The sequence below is a fragment of the Schistocerca gregaria genome, chromosome 2 (genome assembly GCF_023897955.1).
Source record: "Schistocerca gregaria isolate iqSchGreg1 chromosome 2, iqSchGreg1.2, whole genome shotgun sequence".
Classification (NCBI taxonomy): domain Eukaryota; kingdom Metazoa; phylum Arthropoda; class Insecta; order Orthoptera; family Acrididae; genus Schistocerca; species Schistocerca gregaria.
The window spans coordinates 887,696,146-887,717,599 of NC_064921.1; the positions used below are offsets into that span (position 1 = coordinate 887,696,146).

A 21,454-nucleotide genomic window follows, 5' to 3' on the forward strand; every position below is an offset into this window, starting at 1 on the left:
ATGATAATGGTAATTGAGCACTCAGGAATTCAAGTCACAACAGGCGCAATCAAAAGTAAGCGTCTTGACATGGAAGAAGAGGTCACCATGACTGGTAGTGCTTTTAGGGCCAAAAGTTGGCAAAGTAAACCAAAATTTTACCACCAAAATGGAAATACAGTGGGAAACAAAAACAGGAAGGACAATGTTTGCTATAAATGTAAGAAACCACGACATTTTAAAAGTAAATGCCCTAACAGTGAAAATGATACAAGACAAAACAAAACTTCAACTGTTTTCAGTGCAGTATTTTATTTACAAGTGGCTCTTTTGACAGGAGTGACTGGTATGTTGATTCCTGTGCTAGAGTGAATCTCACACCAAATGAAGAATGGATAAAAAACAAAGTGAATGATGTTAACATTCAAAATATGATGGCTGTAATTCAGACACAAATCCCAGTGTTGTGCTCTAGAGAAGTTGATTTAACAACAGTGGTTGGGAAGAACTTTTTTGATATTACTGTAAGAAATGTTATGTATGCTGTGAGCAGGTTGATTGAACAAGGAAATTTTGTTGAACTTAATAGTGATCAGTGCAATATTTATAACAATCATAAGGAACTAGTTGCAACTGCAGATCTGATTAATCGTGTGTACAAGCTAAACGTTGACAGAAGAAGTGATTTTCTGGGAATGATCACAGTTAGTTAGTTAGTTATTAGTTAGTTATATTACTTGTTCCATGGATCATGAACACGATTCTTTCGTAATGATGTGGAACGTGTCAAAGTACAAAAGATTCATTTATCCCAAATAATCTTTGTTAGTCTTATATACGGTACAATTGTTAATACTTACTGTATTTCTTTAGCCTATGTCTAAAAATTCATCTATGGAGTAGAAGGAGTTGTCATTCAGGAATTCCCTCAACTTACTTTTGAATGCTGATTGGTTGTCTGTCAGACTTTTGATATTGTTTGGCAAGTGACCAAAAATCTTTGTGGCAGTATAATTCACCCCCTTTTGTGCCAATGTCAAATTCAATGAGCGGTAGTGAAGGTCACCCTGTCTCCTAGTATTGTAGCTGTGGACTGTGCTATTAATTCTGGAGTGATCTGGGTTACTAACAACAAATTTCATTAGGCTGTATATATATTGTGAAGCTACTGGCAATATCCCTAATTCTTTAAATAATTGTCTACAAGATGATCTTGGATGAGCCCCAGACATTATTCTGATAACACGTTTTTGTGCAATAAATACGTTCTTTCTTAGTGATGAATTGCCCCAAAAGATGATTCCGTAAGAGAGCAACGAATGAAAATATGCATGGTAAGCTAACTTACTGATATGCTTGTCTCCAAAATTTGCAATGACACTAATAGCATAGGTAGCTGAGCTCAATCATTTCGGTAGATTGTCAATGTGTGTCTTCCAGTTTAAATTCTGATCAATACAGACACCCAGAAATTTTGAACAATCTGCTTTAGCTAAAGATTGGCATAGAAGATTAGGTCACCTAAATGCAAAGGATCTTATTAAAATGACAAATGGTGCTGTAAAAGGAATGTTATGTGAAGAGATCAACATCAACACTAGCAAGCAAAAATGTGTAGTATGCAATTAAGGCAAACAAACAAGACAGCCTTTTCCACTTGGAGGCACTATAGCCTCTAAACCACTTGAAGTAGTACACGCAGACCTGTGTGTATGAATGGAGGTTATGTCATTAGACGGTACAATGTATTTTTTTCATTTTGGAAGATGATTACACCAAAATGGGATCTGTCTATTTTCTGAAGACAAAGAACGAGACTTCAGAAAAATTTCAAGAATTCCAGAAAATGGCGGAAAATCAGCAAGAAAGAAAAATCAAAACAGTAAGAACAGATAATGGGAAAAAATTCTGGTTAGATTAGATTAGATTAATACTTGCTCCATAGATCATGAATACGACACTTCGTAATGACGTGGAACGTGTCATGTTAATAAAAGATGTCTGTACAAGATATTACATAACACAAAATATTGCATGACACTAATGTTTAAGTTGTTGTTGTTGGGTTTTTTCTCCCCTTAATTTATATCTAAAAATCCAGCCAATGAGTAGAAGGAGTTGTCATCTAGAAATTCTTTTAATTTATTTTTAAATGTTAGTTGGCTATCTGTCAGGCTTTTGATGCTGTTTGGTAGGTGACCAAAGACTTTTGTGGCAGCATAATTTACCCCTTACTGTGCCAAAGTCAGATTTAACCCTGCACAGTGAAGATCATCCTTTCTCCTGGTGTTATAGCTATGCACACTTCTATTACTTTTGAAATGGGTTGGATTATTAACAACAAATTTCATAAGTGAATATATATACTGTGAGGTTACTGTGAGGATCCCTAGATCCTTAAATACATGCCTGCAGGATGACCGTTGGTGGGCTCCAGCAATTATTCTGATTACACGTTTTTGAGCAATGAATACTTTTCTACTCAACGATGAATTACCCCAGAATATGATGCCATACGAAATCAGTTAATGAAAGTAGGCGTAGTAAGCTAATTTACTGAGATTCTTATCACCAAAATTTGCAATAACCCTAATAGCATACGTAGCTGAACTCAGACGTTTCAACAGACCATCAATGTGTTGCTTCCAGTTTAACCTCTCATCAATGGACACACCTAAAAATTTTGAAAATTCTACCTTAACTACAGACTTCTGTTCAAAGTCTATATTTATTACTGGAGTTGTGGCATTTACTGTATGGAACTGTATATACTGTGTTTTATCAAAATTTAAAGAGTGTCTGTTTGCTGACCACTTAATAATTTTGTGAATAACATCATTTACAATAGAACTGTTGTAGAAAAGGCAAGATGTTTACTATTTGGTAGCAAACTTGATAAAAGAGTTTGGGCTGAAACAGTTAATAGTGCAGTATACTTGCAAAACAGGTCAGTGAGTTGAAGTTTAAGGAATAAAACACCCTATGAAATATGGACCGGCAAGGAACCCAACAACTGTCATCTCAGAATAATTGGAAGCAAGGTCATGGTGCATATACCCAAAGTGAAGAGATCAAAATTGGATAAAAAGGCAAAAGAAATGATATTAGTGGGCTACAGCAATACTACAAAGGCTATGGACTCTATGAGCCTGAAGCAAATGTTATTTTGATAAGCCGAGATGTGACTATAATGGAAAATGCAAGTGCTGCAGAAACCGAAATACAGAATTGTTAAGAAATCACCACCTCAGTGGGGGATGATGAAGAAAATGAGAAGTATGATACTGTATTAAGAGAGGACTTATATGATGTCTCAAAAGCAGTCACATCAGAGAAAGAAATTGATGATAACAAATGTGTTGTGCAAGAACATAAAGTGAAAAATATCAGAAGATCACAGAGGCAGCCCAAACGAAATAGAAGATTTGATGACTATGAGGTTTTTTTTCTGCTGGAACTTCAGATCAGCTCAGGGGTCCAACAACTGTACAGGAAGCCCTTAGCAGACCTGATGCAGAAGAATAGAAACGTGCTATTCATGAAAAGATACAGGAATTTGAAGACAACAATGCCTGGGAAGTAGTAAACATGCCACAAAGTGCAATTTTTGTGCCATGTAAGTGGGTGTTTAAGAAAAAAATCAACAGTGAAGGTGAAGTATAGCATCGCACTAGACTAGTGGCAAAAGGACTCACTCAGAAACCTGGAATGGATTATGATGAGACCTTTTCTCCTGTAGTAAGGCATTCAACACTTAGACTTCTAATGGTTTTATCCACTGAACTAGATTTGAACATTACACATCTTGATGTTAAAACTGCTTTTTAAATGGTATTCTCAAAGAAAATATTTTCTTACAACAACCTGATGGATTAAATCTTTGTAATGATAAAAGAAAGGTTTTGAAGTTAAAATGGGCTATGTATGGTTTAAAGCAATCATCCAGAGTATGTAATGAGAGAGTAAATGATGTCTTAAGCTGTCTAGGTTACAAAAGATCTGATTTAGAACCTTGCTTGTTTACAAAACATAGAGGTAAATGCTTAGTTATTATGGTAGCTTTATATGTGGATCACTTTTATATTTTTGCAAATGACTCAAAAGAGACTGGATTTTTGAAAAATACGTTAATTTCAGAGTTCAAAGTAAAGGATTTAGGAATGGCTAAAAATTGTTTGGGGATGGAAATCAAATATGATAAAGTAAATGGAGTATTAGCTTTAAGCCAAGAGAACTATATTGATCAGTTATTGAAAAAGTTCAACATGATAGATTGTAAAACTGTAAAGACTCCTGTTGAAATCAAGCTTGATTTTCTAACTGAAAAAGAAACTAAAACTAGTGACGTGCCTTATCACCTAATTGGTAGTGTAATCTATTTATCAGTACTTACAAGACCTGACATCTCTTTCAGTGTGAGATACTTATGCCAGTTCAATAATTCTTATACCAAAAAACAATGGATATGTGCTAAGCAAATTTTGAAATATCAGAAGGAAATTAAGAATTATAGTCCAAAGTTTAGGAAAGGAGATTAGCATCATGTGTTTACGTAGATGCAGACTGGTCCAATTGTCCTTTAGACCAAAAACCATAAACTGATTTTATTTTCAAACTATGTGGATCTGTAGTGCCCTGGCAGAGTGTGAAGCAAATAAACTGTTGCTCTTTCTAGCACAGAAGCTGAATATATGGCTCTTTCAGAAGCTTGTTGGGAGGCTATTGATTTAAGGAACTTGTTACATGAACTGATAAGCTATAATAAGTATGTCACATTATTCAATGATAATCAGAGTGCATTGAACTTATCTGAAGATAATTCCAATCATAAAAGGTCAAAGCACATTGATGTTCGACATCATTTTATAAGGGAAGCAGTGTCCAAAAAAGTTGTAAAAACTGTTTACTTATAAACGGCTGATGTGCCTACTAACATAATGACAAAGGGATTGAAAAAGAAAAACATTTTGATTTTTTGGATCGTATGGGTCTAAGTATTTTTTAAGAAAATCATTTAAATGTTTTGAAGTAGGGGTGTTAATATGGTCAAACCTATTTAAATGATATTGACATGTGGTTAACTATGTGTATGTATCTTTGACTGTGTTTTACATCTTTGTCCTTCCATGCTGTTCCCAGTTCATTTCCTTGTGTGTGTATGCTAACATGTAGCAAATTGTACCAATGTGAACCATTACAATAAATTATATAATGCACAGAAGTTTATCATGTTCTCAGTATCCATGGAACCTCAACAGGCCCCCACATATACTGACCCAAGTTGACCCAGAAGCTTTGCCAGGTATTGGGGAAGCCAGTCTGATTAGCATCACGGGAGCAGCAGAATGCAAGTAGTGCAAATGCTATAATACTGTTAGCACTGGCTGAAATTGATGCATTTATTAAGTTCTTGAAAGGCAAGGTGCCCATCTGGTCATAGCTGAAGAGATTACAGACCAGGGTAGCATGTAACTTACATAAATTACATGATTTACATTTCCTAAGCAAGGGAAGGTAAACAGTGACATGCTGGAGACGCTTCAGGCAAATGAGGTACAAATAGAGTTGACACCTAATGAAATGCTGTCGCCATCTTCATTACAAGGTATCAGGGAAAAAATAAACATGATGCAGAAAGATGACCTTGTCAAGATCAGAAGTTAGTGAGTCCTGGTGTAAGGGTGGTACAGTGGAGTTAATATTTTTCTAGGTTAGCTTAGCCTCTTTTAGGGATGATGGAGCAGATGTTCTTGCTGTACTCTACCCCATATACTGCATAGTTTGTATACTATATTTGGTGTTGCTCAACGAGCAAACGGAAGTTTTTGGATTAGCAGATGTGGGAATCTTACAGATGTTGTATGTACTCATGAGAGGAAGTTTGATTCAGTGGGTTGCCAGGGCAATAATATCATGCAAAGCAGTAAAAGACCTCCATCAACAGTTGTGTAGATGAGTGATCCCCAATAGGACAATGAAGTGGTAGATAGATACTCATTATGCATGTGAATAAGGTGTTAGAGAGCTCTTCAGGGAATATGTGAATAGGGAAAAAAATGGCAGCCACAACTTTGTGCTTTTGTATATCGAGCTAGAAATGGTATCAAATATTGTGGAAGGAACCAATCCCTTGGACTGATCACATATCATATTTGTCCAACCATCTAAAACATTCAAAGACCTGGAAACATTGGCCTATATTATTGAGGGCATTAGTTCTGGTGTTATTCAGATGACTGGATTAATCCCTAATTGGGGAAGAGACCATGTTTCGATTCTGTAAACACTCTATCTTCTCATTTTGTCAGCATAATAAACTGCCAGTGAATTCTATACAGTCTAACAAAGGCATGGGCAGCATAGTTCAGTTAGATCATTTGCTGTTACATCAGAAGGAATGATTGGGTGACTTGTGTAATGACTTTGTGGATGTGTCATCGATAGATTTGGGAAAATGAATCTAATTAAATATGGAACAGATGTAATGAATATAGTTTCAGTCAGACAGCCACCATGTAGGTTATCCTCACAGCAGATGAAAGATTTAAAAGTTCTTATGAAGGAGATGGCTGACCAAGGTGTCATCCTCCCCTCCAAATTTCTGTACTCAGCACTCATTTTCCTGGTACCACAGCCACAGGGAAATGTAGACCAGCAGTTGATTAGAGAGAGCTGAAGAAAAAGGTGGTCCATCATTCAATGCCCTTACCCAGTTTATGTACTTGCTTTGGTTGGTTCGCCGGTGCTCAGAGTTTTACCACACTGTATCTCAACCAGATGTGCCACCAAATTCTCTTAAATGAAGGGTTCAACCTATTGCAGCTTTTGCCGTGGAATGGAATCTTTTTGAATTCAGTCATGTTCTGTTCGACCTTCCAATAGGTGCTGCAGTCCTTTCTCCATTGCTAGGTTTGTTGTTCTTGGACATTATTTTTGTCTACAATTACTTAGATGATTCAGTCATTTGTAGTAGCAACTGGGAAGAATATGTTTAGCATTTAAGGGAGGTCGTCACTACAATAAGTAAATTGTGTTTAACCATAAAACACATTACGATTAAGATTTCTTTTCTGGAATTGTTGTTTTTGGGGTATATTATATTATCATAGCTGCTATAGCATGAAGGAACAACCTCAAGCTCATTAACCATAGTCAGTGCCCTTTCTAGCAGTTCACAAATAGCAGTCAACTTCTCTATACCTGTGGAACTAACATTGACCCCATCCATACGTCAGGTCATGTAGAACTAATTGTTATGGATGTTAAAGAATCTAATCAACTGACAGTGTATAAAGAACTACATAATTCAATCCGGAGTTGAGTGTTTCCCACATAATCTTACAAAGGTTGGGATGTCATGATGGGAAGTAAGTTGTATACCAACAGATAACAGACTGTGATACACAATGATGCAGGTCAAGAAGTTGGGGGTAAGGACAGACCCTGTGGAACACCAGAACTAACTTTTACTAAGAGGGAAAGTGTATTTTTAACTGATACAATCTGTCTTCTGTTGTTCAAGTGGGAGGCAATTGCTGCTAATGTAGATTTCTGTACACCGTAAAACTCCAGTTTTGTTAGTAAAATGTTAGAAGGAATGTAGTCAAAAGCTTTACTTCAGTTGCTTGATCCTGGTCAAAAGCCAAAGTGATTGTTACAGTGAAGTCATGTTTTTCAAAATAGTGCCATACCATATTAATCTGGGAAGATGAAATTTGTGATGCATATGAATGGCAGTAGGTGTGTCCCAATGCACCATACATCAGCATTTTATCTCCTTCCAAACATTTACATTATTTTATTTACACGTCAAGTTCCATAGGCCAAATTGAGGAGCAAATCTCCAAGGTCATGAAACGTGTCAGTACATGAAATTACAACATAAAAGTAATAACAGATAAAAATAAAATGTTTATGAACCCAAAAAAGTCAAGCCATAAGTTTAAGTAAACATAATCAATAATACAACAATAATCAGGTTAATTATCAAGGATCTCCTCAACAGTATAGAAGGAGTGACCCATGAGGAAACTCTTCAGTTTCGATTCAAAAGTGTGTGGATTACTGCTAAGATTGTTGAATTCTAGTCGTAGCTTACTGAAAATGGATGCAGCAGTATACTGCACACCTTTCTGCACGAGGGTTAAGGAAGTCCAATCCAAATGCAGGTTTGATTTCTGCTAAGTATTAAATGAGTGAAAGCTGCTTATTCTTGTGAATAAGCTAATATTGTTAATAAGAAATTACAGTAAGGGCCAATTTCAAAATACCCACACTCATAACAGGGGTCAACAAGAGGTTCGTAAGCTTACACCACTTATTGCCCGAACCGCCCATTCCTGAGCCAAAACTATCCTTTGAGAATGGGAAGAGTTACCCCAAAATGTAATACCATATGACATAAGTGAATGAAAATAAGTAAAGTAGACTAATTTTCGTGCCGAACAATCTCCCATTTCAGATACCATTCAAATAGTAAAAATGGCAGCATTAAGTCTTTGAACAAGATCCTGAACATGGGGTTTCCACAACAGTTTACTATCTATCTGTACACATGGAAATTTGAACTGTTCAGTTTCAGTAATCATATGCCCATTCTGTGAAATTAAAATGTCAGGTCTTGTTGAGCTGTGTGTTAGAAACTGTAAAAACTGAGTCTTACTGTGATTTAGCATTAGTTTATTTTCTACAAGCCATGAACTTATGTCATAAACTGCACTGTTTGAAACTGAGCCAATATTGCATACATCATTTACTACCAAGCTAGCGTCATCAGCAAATAGAAATATTTTAGAGTTATCCGTAATACTAGAGCACATATCATTCATACAAATAAGGAACAGGAGTGGCTCCAACACTGACCCTGGGGCATCCTCCACTTGACTGTACCCCACTCAGACCCCACACCACAGCCATTCTCAACATTGTGAGTAATGACCTTTTGCTGTCTGTTGCTAAAGTAAGAGGTGAACCAAGTGTGAGCTACTCCCCGTATTCCTTAATGGTCCAACTTCTGGAGCAATATTTTGTGATCAACATGATCAAACGCTTTAGTTAAATCAAAGAATATGCCTAGAGTTTAAAACCTTTTGTTTAACCCATACAGTACCTCATAGAGAAAAGAGAATATACCATTTTCAGTTGTTAAATGACTTCTAAAGCCGAACTCTACTTTTGATAGCAAAATCATGTGATATAAAATGATCAATTATCCTTACATACAAGGCCTTTTTAATAAACTGCTTATTTGCTTCTGTCTCGGGTTCTTCGGCTGACGTTCGTGTGATGATTTTGCTGACGTTTCGCCAGCACGAGTGGCTGGCATTGTCAAAGCTTCACCCTCCATTGCCGGAGGGTGAAGCTTTGACAATGCCAGCCACTCGTGCTGGCGAAACGTCAGCAAAATCATCACACGAACGTCGGCCGAAGGACCCGAGACAGAAGCAAATAAGCAGTTTGTCAACAAGTGGCCACGAAAGTCTTAACAATTTTGTACCTTTTTAATAACTTTAGTAAACACTGATGGCATAGAAATAGGTCTAAAATTGTCTACATTATCCCTTTCTTCCATTTTATAAAGCAGCTTTACATTTACATATATGAGAAGAAGAATGACTGCTTGAACTCCTGTGTGTTTACTGTGATTAATCTAACCTTGTTTTCAAAGTCCCTGCAGGAGAAAAACAAGTGAGGTGAAGCATATTTCTACACACCACACTCAATACTGGTTCTTGAAACTTTGTAAGTGGAGTAATTGAAATATATCTTCAAGCTGCAGCCAGTACAAGTGTTTCTAGATTTTTGTGAGACTCCCCCACCTACCAAACAAATCTACAACTACTTGTGCTGCTTTTCCTCATACATGTTTAATATATTCTGTTACTCCTGTCTGGGATGGGTCTCACATACTTGAGCAATATTCTAAGAAGGTTTTCATGAGTGTTTTGGAGACAATCTCATTTGAAGTCTAACTGCATTTTCCCAGTATGCTACCACTGAACCAAAGTCTCCTACCACCTTTATTTATGAATGAGCCTTAGTGATCATTATATATCATGTTGTTGTTGTTGTGGTCTTCAGTCCTGAGACTGGTTTGATGCAGCTCTCCATGCTAATCTATCCTGTGCAGGCTCCTTCATCTCCCAGTACCTACTGCAACCTACATCCTTCTGCATCTGTTTCGTGTATTCAATTCTTGGTCTGCATCTACAATTTTTACCCTCCACACTGCCCTCCAGAACTAAATTGGTAATCCCTTGATGCCTCAGAACATGTCCTACCAACCGATCCCTTCTTCTAGTCAAGTTGTGCCACAAACTCCTCTTCTCCCCAATCCTATTCAATACCTCCTCATTGGTTATATGATCTACCCATTTAATCTTCAGTATTCTTCTGTAGCACCATATTTCGAAAGCGTCTATTCTCTTCTTGTCCAAACTATTTATCGTCCATGTTCCACATCCATACATGTCTACACTCCATACAAATAGTTTCAGAAATGACTTTCTGACACTTAAATCTATACTCAATGTTAACAAATTTCTCTTCTTCAGAAACGCTTTCCTTCCCATTGCCAGTCTACATTTTATAGCCTCTCTACTTTGACCATCATCAGTTATTTTGCTCCCCAAATAGCAAAACTCCTTTACCACTTTGAGTGTCTCATTTCCTAATCTAATTCCCTCAGCATCACCCAACTTAATTCGACTACATTCCATTATCCTCGTTTTGCTTTTGTTGATGTTCATCTTTTATCCTCCTTTCAAGACACTATCCATTCCGTTCAATTGATCTTCCAAGTCCTTTGCTGTCTCTGACAGAATTACGATGTCATCGGCGAACCTCAAAGTTTTTATTTCTTCTCCTTGGATTTTAATACCTACTCCAAATTTTTCTTTTGCTTCCTTTACTGCTTGCTCAATATACAGATTGAATAACATCGGAGAGAGGCTACAACCCTGTCACACTCCCTTCCCAACCACTGCTTCCCTTTCATGCCCCTCGACTGTTATAACTGCCATCTGGTTTCTGTACAAATTGTAAATAGCCTTTCACTCACTGTATTTTACCCCTGTCACCTTTAGAATTTGAAAGAGAGTATTCCAGTCAACATTGTCAAAAGCTTTCTCTAAGTCTACAAATGCTAGAAAAGTAGGTTTGCCTTTCCTTAATCTTTCTTCTAAGATAAGTCGTAAGGTCAGTATTGCCTCACGTGTTCCAACATTTCTACGGAATCCAAACTGATCTTCGCCGAGGTCGGCTTCTACCAGTTTTTCCATTCATCTGTAAATAATTTGTGTTAGTATTTTGCAGCTGTTACTTATTAAACTGTATAGTTTGGTAATTTTCACATCTGTCAACACGTGCTTTCTTTGGGATTGGAATTATTATATTCTTCTTGAAGTCTGAGGGTATTTCGCCTGTCTCATACATCTTGCTCACCAGATGGTAGAGTTTTGACAGAACTGGCTCTCCCAAGGCCATCAGTAGTTCTAGTGGAATGTTGTCTACTCCTGGGGCCTTGTTTCGACTCAGGTCTTTCAGTGCTCTGTCAAACTCTTCACACAGTATCGTATCTCCCATTTCATCATCATCTACATCCTCTTACATTTCCATAATATTGTCCTCAAGTACATTGCTCTTGTATAGGCCCTCTATATACTCCTTCCACCTTTCTGCTTTCCCCTCTTTGCTTACAACTGGGTTTCCATCTGATCTCTTGATATTCATACAAGTGGCTCTCTTTTCTCCAAAGGTTTCTTTAATTTTCCTGTAGGCTGTATTTATCTTACCCCTAGTGAGATAAGCCTCTACATCCTTACATTTGTCCTCTAGCCATGCCCGCTTAGCCATTTTGCACTTCCTGTCGATATCATTTTTGAGACGTTTGTATTCCTGTTTGCCTGCTTCATTTACTGCATTTTTATATTTTCTCCTTTCATCAATTAAATTCAATATATCTTCAGTTACCCAAGGATTTATACTAACCATCGTCTTTTCACCTATTTGATTCTCTGCTACCTTCACTATTTCGTCCCTCAAAGCTACCACTCTTCTTCTACTGTATTTCTTTCCTCCATTCCTGCCTATTGTTCCCTTATGCTCTCCCTGAAACTCTGTACAACCTCTGGTTTAGTCAGTTTATCCAGGTCCCATCTCCTTAAATTCCCACCTTTTTGCAGTTTCTTCAGTTTTAATCTACAGTTCATAACCAATAGATTGTGGTCAGAGTCCACTTCTCCCCCTGGAAATGTCGTACAGTTTAAAACCTGGTCCCTAAATCTCTGTCTTACCATTATATATATAATCTATCTGATACCTTTTAGTATCTCCAAGATTCTTCCATGTATGCAACCTTCTTTTATGATTCTTGAACCAAGTGTTAGCTATGATTAAGTTATGCTCTGTGCAAAATTCTAACAGACGGCTTCCTCTTTCATTTCTTAGCCCCAATCCATATTCACCTACTATGTTTCCTTCTCTCCCTTTTCCTACTTCGATTTCCAGTCACCCATGACTAATAAATTTTCGCCTTCCTTCATATATATCATATCTGCATAAATTTTTACACTCAAGTATGATGCAAGTATTTTTATAAAGGGAATTTGATGTACCTTAACTCATGACGAGGGCGTTTTCAGAGATTGTGCATCCATACAGTTCACAGGCCCACTTAGAGAGGCCATCTGGGTTGGCTTCCTGGCATGCTCCAGTGAGCCGCCAATGAAACAAAACTATTTAAGTGATTGCCAAACGATTGTTTGGCCTATTCTCTAAGCTGTATACCTGTTGTTCATTCAATGTGTTCAGTACTACACATAATCTGTGTTTCACTATATCTTACGTATTGCTCTATAAAGCACTATGTCCGATAAATAGTGTTTGTTCTTGCTACAGCAAACTTGTGACAAGTGAAGGTTCATCATAATTAAAGAATCACATTTTTGGTACAAATAGTTTTATTGTTCCTACAAATATCTGACTTAAAATGTATGCATTTTTACAAGTCTTTCAACCAATTCAGGGAATATTTTTTCCTCTATTCTGATGCTAGTAACACCAAACATGATTTTGGAAGGACCACATGGAAATCACACCCGTGCATTTTTGTTTGACTTAAGGAAAGCAAAAGAAGTCAACAGTCCATCAGTCAGAGGAGACATTAGAACTGATATATCCTTCATGAAATAAAAAAATGTCTGTCATGCTGTGTGACAGCTGGCACTGTCATGAGGAAGAATGGTGTAAATTTTTGCTTATTTTTTTTATGATGTCATTGATGACTTGTGACAAACAAATTGTTCACCATTAAATGATGTTCGATTCTTCAAGGCAACTGTTGCAATATATTCTGTGTACTGGTAACTGAAGAAATAATTCTCTCTCTCTCTCTCTCTCTCTCTCTCTCTCTCTCTCTCTCTCTCTCTCCTTTTTTTTTAAGTACTTTGTGAATCAAAAACTATTGGTGGTTTCTGTTAACCTTACTACACTCAATCAGTGGAATGTTGCTTAGCAACCAGCTGATATAAATGTATTTATACCAATTTTTTCTCTTGTTATAATTTTGTATACAGGCTTTCCGTTTCCTCTGCTGACATTTTTCATTATTTCCTTAGACTAAGTGACATGAAGTTCTGTTTGAGTTTCAGTCGAATGCCCTGTAATCCAACAGAGCATGATCTGTTTCACAGTTAAGATTTACACATCAACCACATTCCAGAACCTAAGGAGAGTCTTGGGGAACCCCACATGAGGCTTCTCCCCAGTCAGAATTATATAACCAGACTATATTGGTTGAATTATTAAATACAACTTTCAGCAACAATTTGGTTAGATGTGACACTATCCATTGGCTGGCTATATCATCAAAACCATGAAACTTCAATTTATCTAGGAGAAAATTTTTATGTATAACTACAAAGATGTTGCACAAGTTTCTACATTAAACAGACTGCTTCATTAAGATGAAAAATATAACTGTTTATTAACTACAGCTGATTTTTTTCTCTCATACCAGTGCATAAACAAAATTATAAGCAGTGGTATGTACGTTGACACATAAATGAGGTATTTTATCAGATCACTTATTTAGTAGAGGGAAAAGTTATAATCTATTTGCGAAATTTATTCATAATGTGCTGTAAGAGTAATGGAAATAAATATTTTTGTTCTTAAAGGAAAAATGGACAAATTCCTTAAGTGAATGCTACTAAAATCTACTCACTGTTCATGTAGTAGAGATCATTTGGCCAATAGTTCTCTTGGTCTATCCTTGTTGGCTCCCAACTGTCAACACTATCAAGCTGACTTCCGGGAGATTTTATATAGTAAATATAATCTTTCTGTAAACAAATAAACATAAGACTTCAGTCAGTGTAAAAATAAATGTCCATTAAAATGAACTGTGAGTTTATCCAAGTTTTCTGAGATTCAACCAATGTTAGAAATCATCAGAAGAAAAATCAGACCATCACTGTTATTACACATCTTCAAGTCTATGTATAGGAAATAATAACAAGAGATAAAAATAAAATGTCTACTTAACAAACACAGAAGGATTTTTAAAATCTCCCATAGGAAATTCACCCGGTACCCTGTAGTCAGACATGTAGCAGAATAGAATAAGATGGGAACTAATACAGGAAACTACGTTTACATGAAATTAGAAAGCCTGAAATATAAACATTGAAAGAGGACATTCAAAACGAGATTGTGAAAAGAAGAAGTGGGAAAATGAAGTAACTTAGAAAGAGCAAGACAGAAATAGTGCAATGAAAATGGAGAAGCATTTACTGGAGAGGAATAAGAAAAAAAAATTACAGATTGTACATAGTTGATGAAGGAAGAAAAAAGAATATAAACAGTCTGACTGGAGAGGAGCTGTCATGCATTACCCACTCCTAGTTATCTGTCCTCTCTAGTACTGTACTCTTTAAAAGTTTGCAATGTGCATGAAGCTAACACGGAATAATTTAATGGTGCCTGTTTCAAAAGGTAAACGTACAGGGTGTATCAAAACTGATGGCACAAACTTACACAGCTGAAAGTACACAAAAATAGAAGCACAAATGTGCCAGTAAACACAAGTCCACAAATGAGCTGCTTGCGAGATAATCACAACTGTATGGTTCCAAGCTGCCACTGACATCATTGTAAACATCGTCCTAGTTAGTCATTTAGACTTTACTACTGGGTTGTACATCACAATTAGTTCACATTTCACATATGGGGTACCTGTTAATGGAGCTGTTCAAAGTGTTTTCTTTGCATCTGGATGCAATACTGTGCTCATATCTGCAATGAATTTTGAATTCTTCGAAAAACCCCTGGATCATTCTGGAATTCTTGACAAGCAAGTACAACGGTCTGTTCCAGTTCTTCTACCATGTTAACAGGTGTGCTGCACACTTTGCTTTTGAGGTGACCCCAGACACAAAAATCCAAAGCATTTAGATCAAGTGATCTTGGAGGCCAAGGTACAGGTCCACCTCAACCTACCCATCTTTGGCCATATCTGCATGTTAGATGCCGTCTCACACCAGTAGCAAAATGTGCTGGAGCTCCATCATGCACGTACCACATACTCTGCCACTGCTGAAAGGGAACATCCTCAAGCAATCCTGGAAGCTGAAGTACCTCCGTACATTAAGTTGTGGTGGAAGAATGTGTGGACCAATGAGTTGATTGTCTAGTACCCCTAACAACACATTCAGTGAGAATTGTTGCTGATATGGTGACTCATGAACAGAATGTGGGTTTATTTCACACCACAAATGTGTATTATGATAGTTAAACACACCATAGCATGTGAATCCTGCTTTGTCTGTAAATAAAATGTTACTTGCGAAATTAGGGTTGACTACAGCCTGCTGTTGCAGCCACTGACAAAACATCACTCTAGGAACAAAGTCCGCATAATTGAGACATTGAACTCATTGCAAATGGTAAGGGTACAGAAAATTGCGATGTAAAATTCTCCATAACACAACTGTGGCTTATTACAGGCACTTGTGTGGCATTTCTTCTCATCGAGCTTCTTGGAGAGCGCTGTACTGCTTCCAACGCCATATCCTGAACCTCAGACACAATGCGAGCAGGCCTACCTCCTGCTCTGCCATGTGCAAAACCCCAGTGTTCTCTCAGGTGTTGATGGACCCTGTGTAAATGTATGACTTTCTGCATGTCTTCGTTCAGGATATGTTTCTTGGTACAAGCGTGCAACCTCCCGTGCATTGCCATTAGCCTACAGTACATGAAATGCATATCTGCATACCCTTCGTTACAACACAGCACATGTGGCATTCCTCAGACATGACTGATACCCTTTGAGACTATGTACTGTATCTGTCCTATATATTCTGTGTGTATGGTGTGATTCCAACTTCACCTCTCGACAATGTTCCATTATGTAAACAGCAAACTCAGGACAACCTCAAGTGCGCAAGGAGGAAACCAGACAATGTTACAAACAATGCCGTCAAGTGGCAACATGGAACCATACAGCCATGATTATCTCACAAGCGGCTCGTTTGCAAACCCATGTTTACCGGGAAATTTGTGCTTCTATTATCGTGTACTTTCAGCCAGACCTGAAATTTTGATTGTGATAACAGGCTGATCTGTAGCACAACCCAAGGTCTAGATTAGGTTGAAACATGGCAGTTTGGTTGTGAGTTGCCAAACCCAATGAATGTGAAAGCCAAATAAAATGTGTGATAAAAATATTTACCAGGAAGCCAATGTTTACATCCATGTGATATTGAAAAATACAAGGGGGTCCAGTACTGCTCTTATGTGTACCATACAGCTACATATTAGCCACGATGATTTGTAGAACTAATACTGCACATGGTGGAGTGACAATTTAAACAGAAGAAAATCTAAATTTGCAGCATTCACTGACAGACGTAAGCAAGTGCTCCACTGAAAGTGCATCTGAAGCACCAGCTGTAATACTGCACTAACAAAAACTTATCATTGCTTCTGTGTACCATACAACAACCTCTGATAAGGAAGTTCTTATAGATGAACAAATACCATTAATCAAGTTGTTCACTAAACACAAAAATCACGAATTCTGTATTGCAGGAGACTTTAACATAGACATATGTGAAAGCAGAACAAATGTAAATCACATGATTAACTGTCTAAAAACACTAAACTGTTACTGTGTAAATGAAAACCCTACTAGGTTACATGCATGCCTTGAAAATGTAATTAGGAATGTAAATAGAGATCAACTAATGTACTGTGAGATTACGCTGAAGTTATTTGATCATGACTGGATATGCTTCAGAACAGGCATTGTGAACCCTGATGGTACTAATAGTTAGTCACATACAGAATGTTAAATGAGGACAATATGGAGCCATTGAAACATGAACTGAAGGTGGTACATTGGCCAAATATACTGCCACATAACATAACATTGATGATTGTTTCTCTTTATTTTTATCTGTAATTAAAAATGCAATAGATGGGTATTATCCACTAACAAAAAAAATGTATCCCTAGCAATAGACAAATACACCAGCACTCTAGTAACTAATACACTCCAAAGCTCTAGGAAATGAGGTATTGCTACATATGAACAAAAATAAGGGTAGTAAAAGTGAGTATGCCACACAACAGTATATGACAATCAAGAAATTGTAGAGATATGAAATTAAGTCAGCTAAATGAAAAATCGATTATGGCTGTTATCACAGGCTAAAAAAGCAGTTGTCAAGCAGCTTGGAACTTGACAAAAAGTGAGCTAAGTATGGGCAAAGGGTAAACCTCAAACCCAACAGATACAATACTCTTAATGAATACTTCATAATCAGCGCCAGTTCCCAATCTTCATTCATTACAAATAAGTCTAATAACTGTACTGTTCCTGTGTCTCTGCTTAACCCGTAATTAACGTGGTGCGGTCTATTTGACCGAGAGCTTTCTTCAATTGCGATTTAGCCAGTTCCCGACCCATTGTTGCGGCCATCGGCTCGTTAGCTTCCAGTTTAGTTGTGAGTAGATCGGCAACGCCATGTGGTGTTATTCCAGAGATTCTATAATGTGAGTGATATTTTTATGAAAATCGTCGCGGTCAATTTCACTGCACTACGTTGTTTGTGTAATTTTTTCTACAGATACTTTCCTTACATATTCTCGATATTTAACATCTCACAGCTATTGAAATATGGCGAAACCTAGTAATTCTACAGGTAAAGGGTCTGATGCAAGTAGCAGACACCGTGTGAACACTTCAGACCGAAACTTTGAGGAAACTGTGAGCAGATGGTTGGAGGTATCAGACGATTGTCACTGTGACGATAATCGCGAAGAAACTGTACCCATTGTGAGTAAGCATGACACCTTGTCAGAACAAAGTACAACAGAAAATTACTCTGGTGAAAGCAGTGATCCATGAGATGAGCGAAGGAGAAACAATCACTTCTATGGCAAAAATCTGTACAAATGGGCCAAAGCACCTCCGATCCGAGCTGTTAGAACTCCTGCCATAACATCATCATGAAATTTCCATTTACCACGTTGACTACAGGAGATCAAAAAGACCCATTTTCATTATGGCATCTCTATTTTGATGAAGTTCTCGATCACATCCTACTATGGTCAAATGCTAAAATAATTTGCATCAGGCAGAAGTACTCTGATAAAAACAAAGCTGAATTCTGAACCTGGATTTGGATGAACTTTTGACTTTTTTAGGACTTCTGATATATTATTCTGCCTTTAAATCCAACCACTGCGAGATAACAATGGCGATGTAACTGACGACAGTGCCACTAAAGTAGAGTAACTAAACACGGTTTTACGAAATTACTTCAACAAAGAAGACGAAGCAAATATTCCAGATTTCGAATCAAGAACAACTGGTAACATGCGTAACTGAGAATTAGATATCCTCGTTGCAGGAGAAGCAGCTTAAGTCACTTAAAAATGGCAGCCTTTCGGTTCAGGTTGTATATCAATCAAGTTCCTTTCAGAGAATGCTAATGCAATGACTGCATACTTAGCAACCATATACAACCACTCGCTCGTCGAAATATCCGTTTCGAAGGACATCTACATCTTAATGGATACTCTGCAAATCATATTTAAGTGCCTGGCAGAGGGTTCATCGAACCACCTTCACAATTCTCTATTATTCCAATCTCATATAGCGCGCGGGAAGAACGAACACCTATGTCTTTCAGTACGAGCTCTGATTTCACTTATTTTATCTTTGTGATCGTTCCGCCGTATGTAAGTCGGTGTCGACAAAATATTTTCGCATTCGGAGGAGAAAGTTGGTAATTGGAATTTTGTGAGAAGATTCCGTCGCAATGAAAAACTCTTCTTTTAGTGATGTTCAGCCCAAATCTTGCATCAGTTCTGTGACACTCTCTCCCATATTTCGCGATAGTACAAAACGTTCTGCCCTTCTTTGAACTTTTTCGATGTACTCCGTCAGTCCTATATGGTAAGGAATCCACACCGCGCAGCAGTATTCTAAAAGAGGACGGACAAGTATAGTGCAGGCAGTATCGTTAGTAGATCTGTTACATTTTCTAAGTGTCCTGCCAATAAAACGTAGTCTTTGGTTAGCCTTCCCCACAACCTTTTCTGTGCGTTCCTTCCAATTTAAGTTGTTCGTAATTGTAATACCTAAGTATTTAGTTGAATTTATGGCTTTTAGATTAGACTGATTTATCGTGTAACCGAAGTTTAACGAATTCCTTTTAGCACTCATGTGGATGACCTCACACTTTTCGTTATTTATGGACAACTGCCAATTTTCACACCATTCAGATATCGTTTCTAAATTGTTTTGCAATTTGTTTTGAACTTCTGATGACTTTACTAGATAATAAACGATAGCGTCATCTGCAAACAACCTACGACGGCTGCTCAGATTGTCTCCCAAATCGTTTATGTAGATAAGGAACAGCTAAGGGCCTATAACACTACTTTGTGGAACGCCAGGAATCACTTCTGTTTTACTCGATGACTTTCCGTCAGTTACTACGAACTGTGACCTCTCTCACAGGAAATCACAAATCCAGTCACATAACTGAGACGATATTCCAGAAGCACGCAATTTCACTACAAGCCGCTTGTGTGGTACAGTGTTGAAAGCCTTCTGTAAATCCAGAAATATGGAATTGATCTGAAATCCCTTGTCAATAGCACTCAATACTTCATGTGAAGAAAGAGCTAGTTGTGTTTCACAGGAACGATGTTTACTACACCCATGTTGACTGTGTGTCAATAGACCATTTTCTTCGAGGTAATTCATAATTTTTGAACACAATATATGTTCCAAAACCCTGCTGCATATCGCCGTTAACGATATGGGCCTGTAATTTAGTGGATTACTCCTACTACCTTTCTTGAATGTTGGTGTGACCTGTGCAACTTTACAGACTTTGCGTACGAATCTTTGTCGAGCGAATGATTGTTAAGTATGGAGTTAATTCATCACCATACTCCGAAAGGAACCTAATTGGTATACAGTCTGGACCAGAAGACTTGCTTTTATCGAGTGATTTAAGTTGCTTCACTACTCCAAGGACGTTTACTTCTACGTTACTCATGTTGGCAGCAGTTCTCGATTCGAATTCTGGAATATTTACTTCGTTTTCTTTTGTGAAGGCATTTCGGAAGGCTGTGTTTAGTAACTCTGCTTTGGCAGCACTGTCTTCGATTTTATCTCCATTGCTATCGCGCAGAGAAGGCATTGATTGTTTCTTGCCGCTAACATACTACACATACGGCCAGAATCTCTTTGGATTTTCTGCCAGGTTTCGAGACGAAGTTTCGTTGTGGAAACTGGTATAAGCATCTGGCACTGAAGTCCATTCTAAATTTCGAGCCTCTGTAAAATATCGCCAGTCTTGTGGATTTTGCGTCTGTATAAATTTGGCATGTATGTTTCGTTGTTTCTGCATCAGTGTTCTAACCCGTTTTGTGTACCAAGGAGGATCAGCTCCGTCGTTTGTTAATTTATTTGGTATAAAACTCTCAATTGCTGCCGATACTATTTCTTTGAATTCAAGCCACATCTGGTCTACGCTTATATTATTAATTTGGAATGAGAGGAGATTGTATCTCAGGAAGGCGTCAAATGATTTTTTTCTGCTTTTTTGTATAGGTATATTTTTTGCTCAGTTTTGGAGGATTTGGGGATTACAATATTCAGTCTTGCTACGACAACCCTGTGTTCACTAATCCCTGTATCGGTTTTGATGCTCGTTATTAACTCAGCATTATTTGTTTGCTAAGAGGTCATGTGTGTTTTCACAACCGTGAGCGTGGGCTCATTAACTAACTGCTCGAAATAATTTTCAGAGAATGCGTTTAGTACAATTTCGGATGATATTTTATGCGTACCTCCGGAATTAAACATGGATTTTCGCCAACATATCGAGGGTAAATTAAAGTCACCACCAACTATTATCGTATGAGTCGGGTACGTGTTTGAAATCAAACTCGA

At 37.5% G+C, this 21,454-nt stretch overlaps 1 protein-coding gene across 1 annotated transcript in view; it reads right to left on the reverse strand.

Moving 5' to 3' along the window:
• LOC126335321 (uncharacterized) overlaps positions 1-21,454 on the reverse strand; it is an 88,547-nt gene that overhangs the window by 57,380 nt on the left and 9,713 nt on the right. Inside the window, exon 2 of the mRNA XM_049998478.1 lies at positions 14,204-14,321. Coding sequence (XP_049854435.1) covers positions 14,204-14,321 — 118 coding nt within the window. The remainder of the gene's footprint in view (positions 1-14,203; positions 14,322-21,454) is intronic.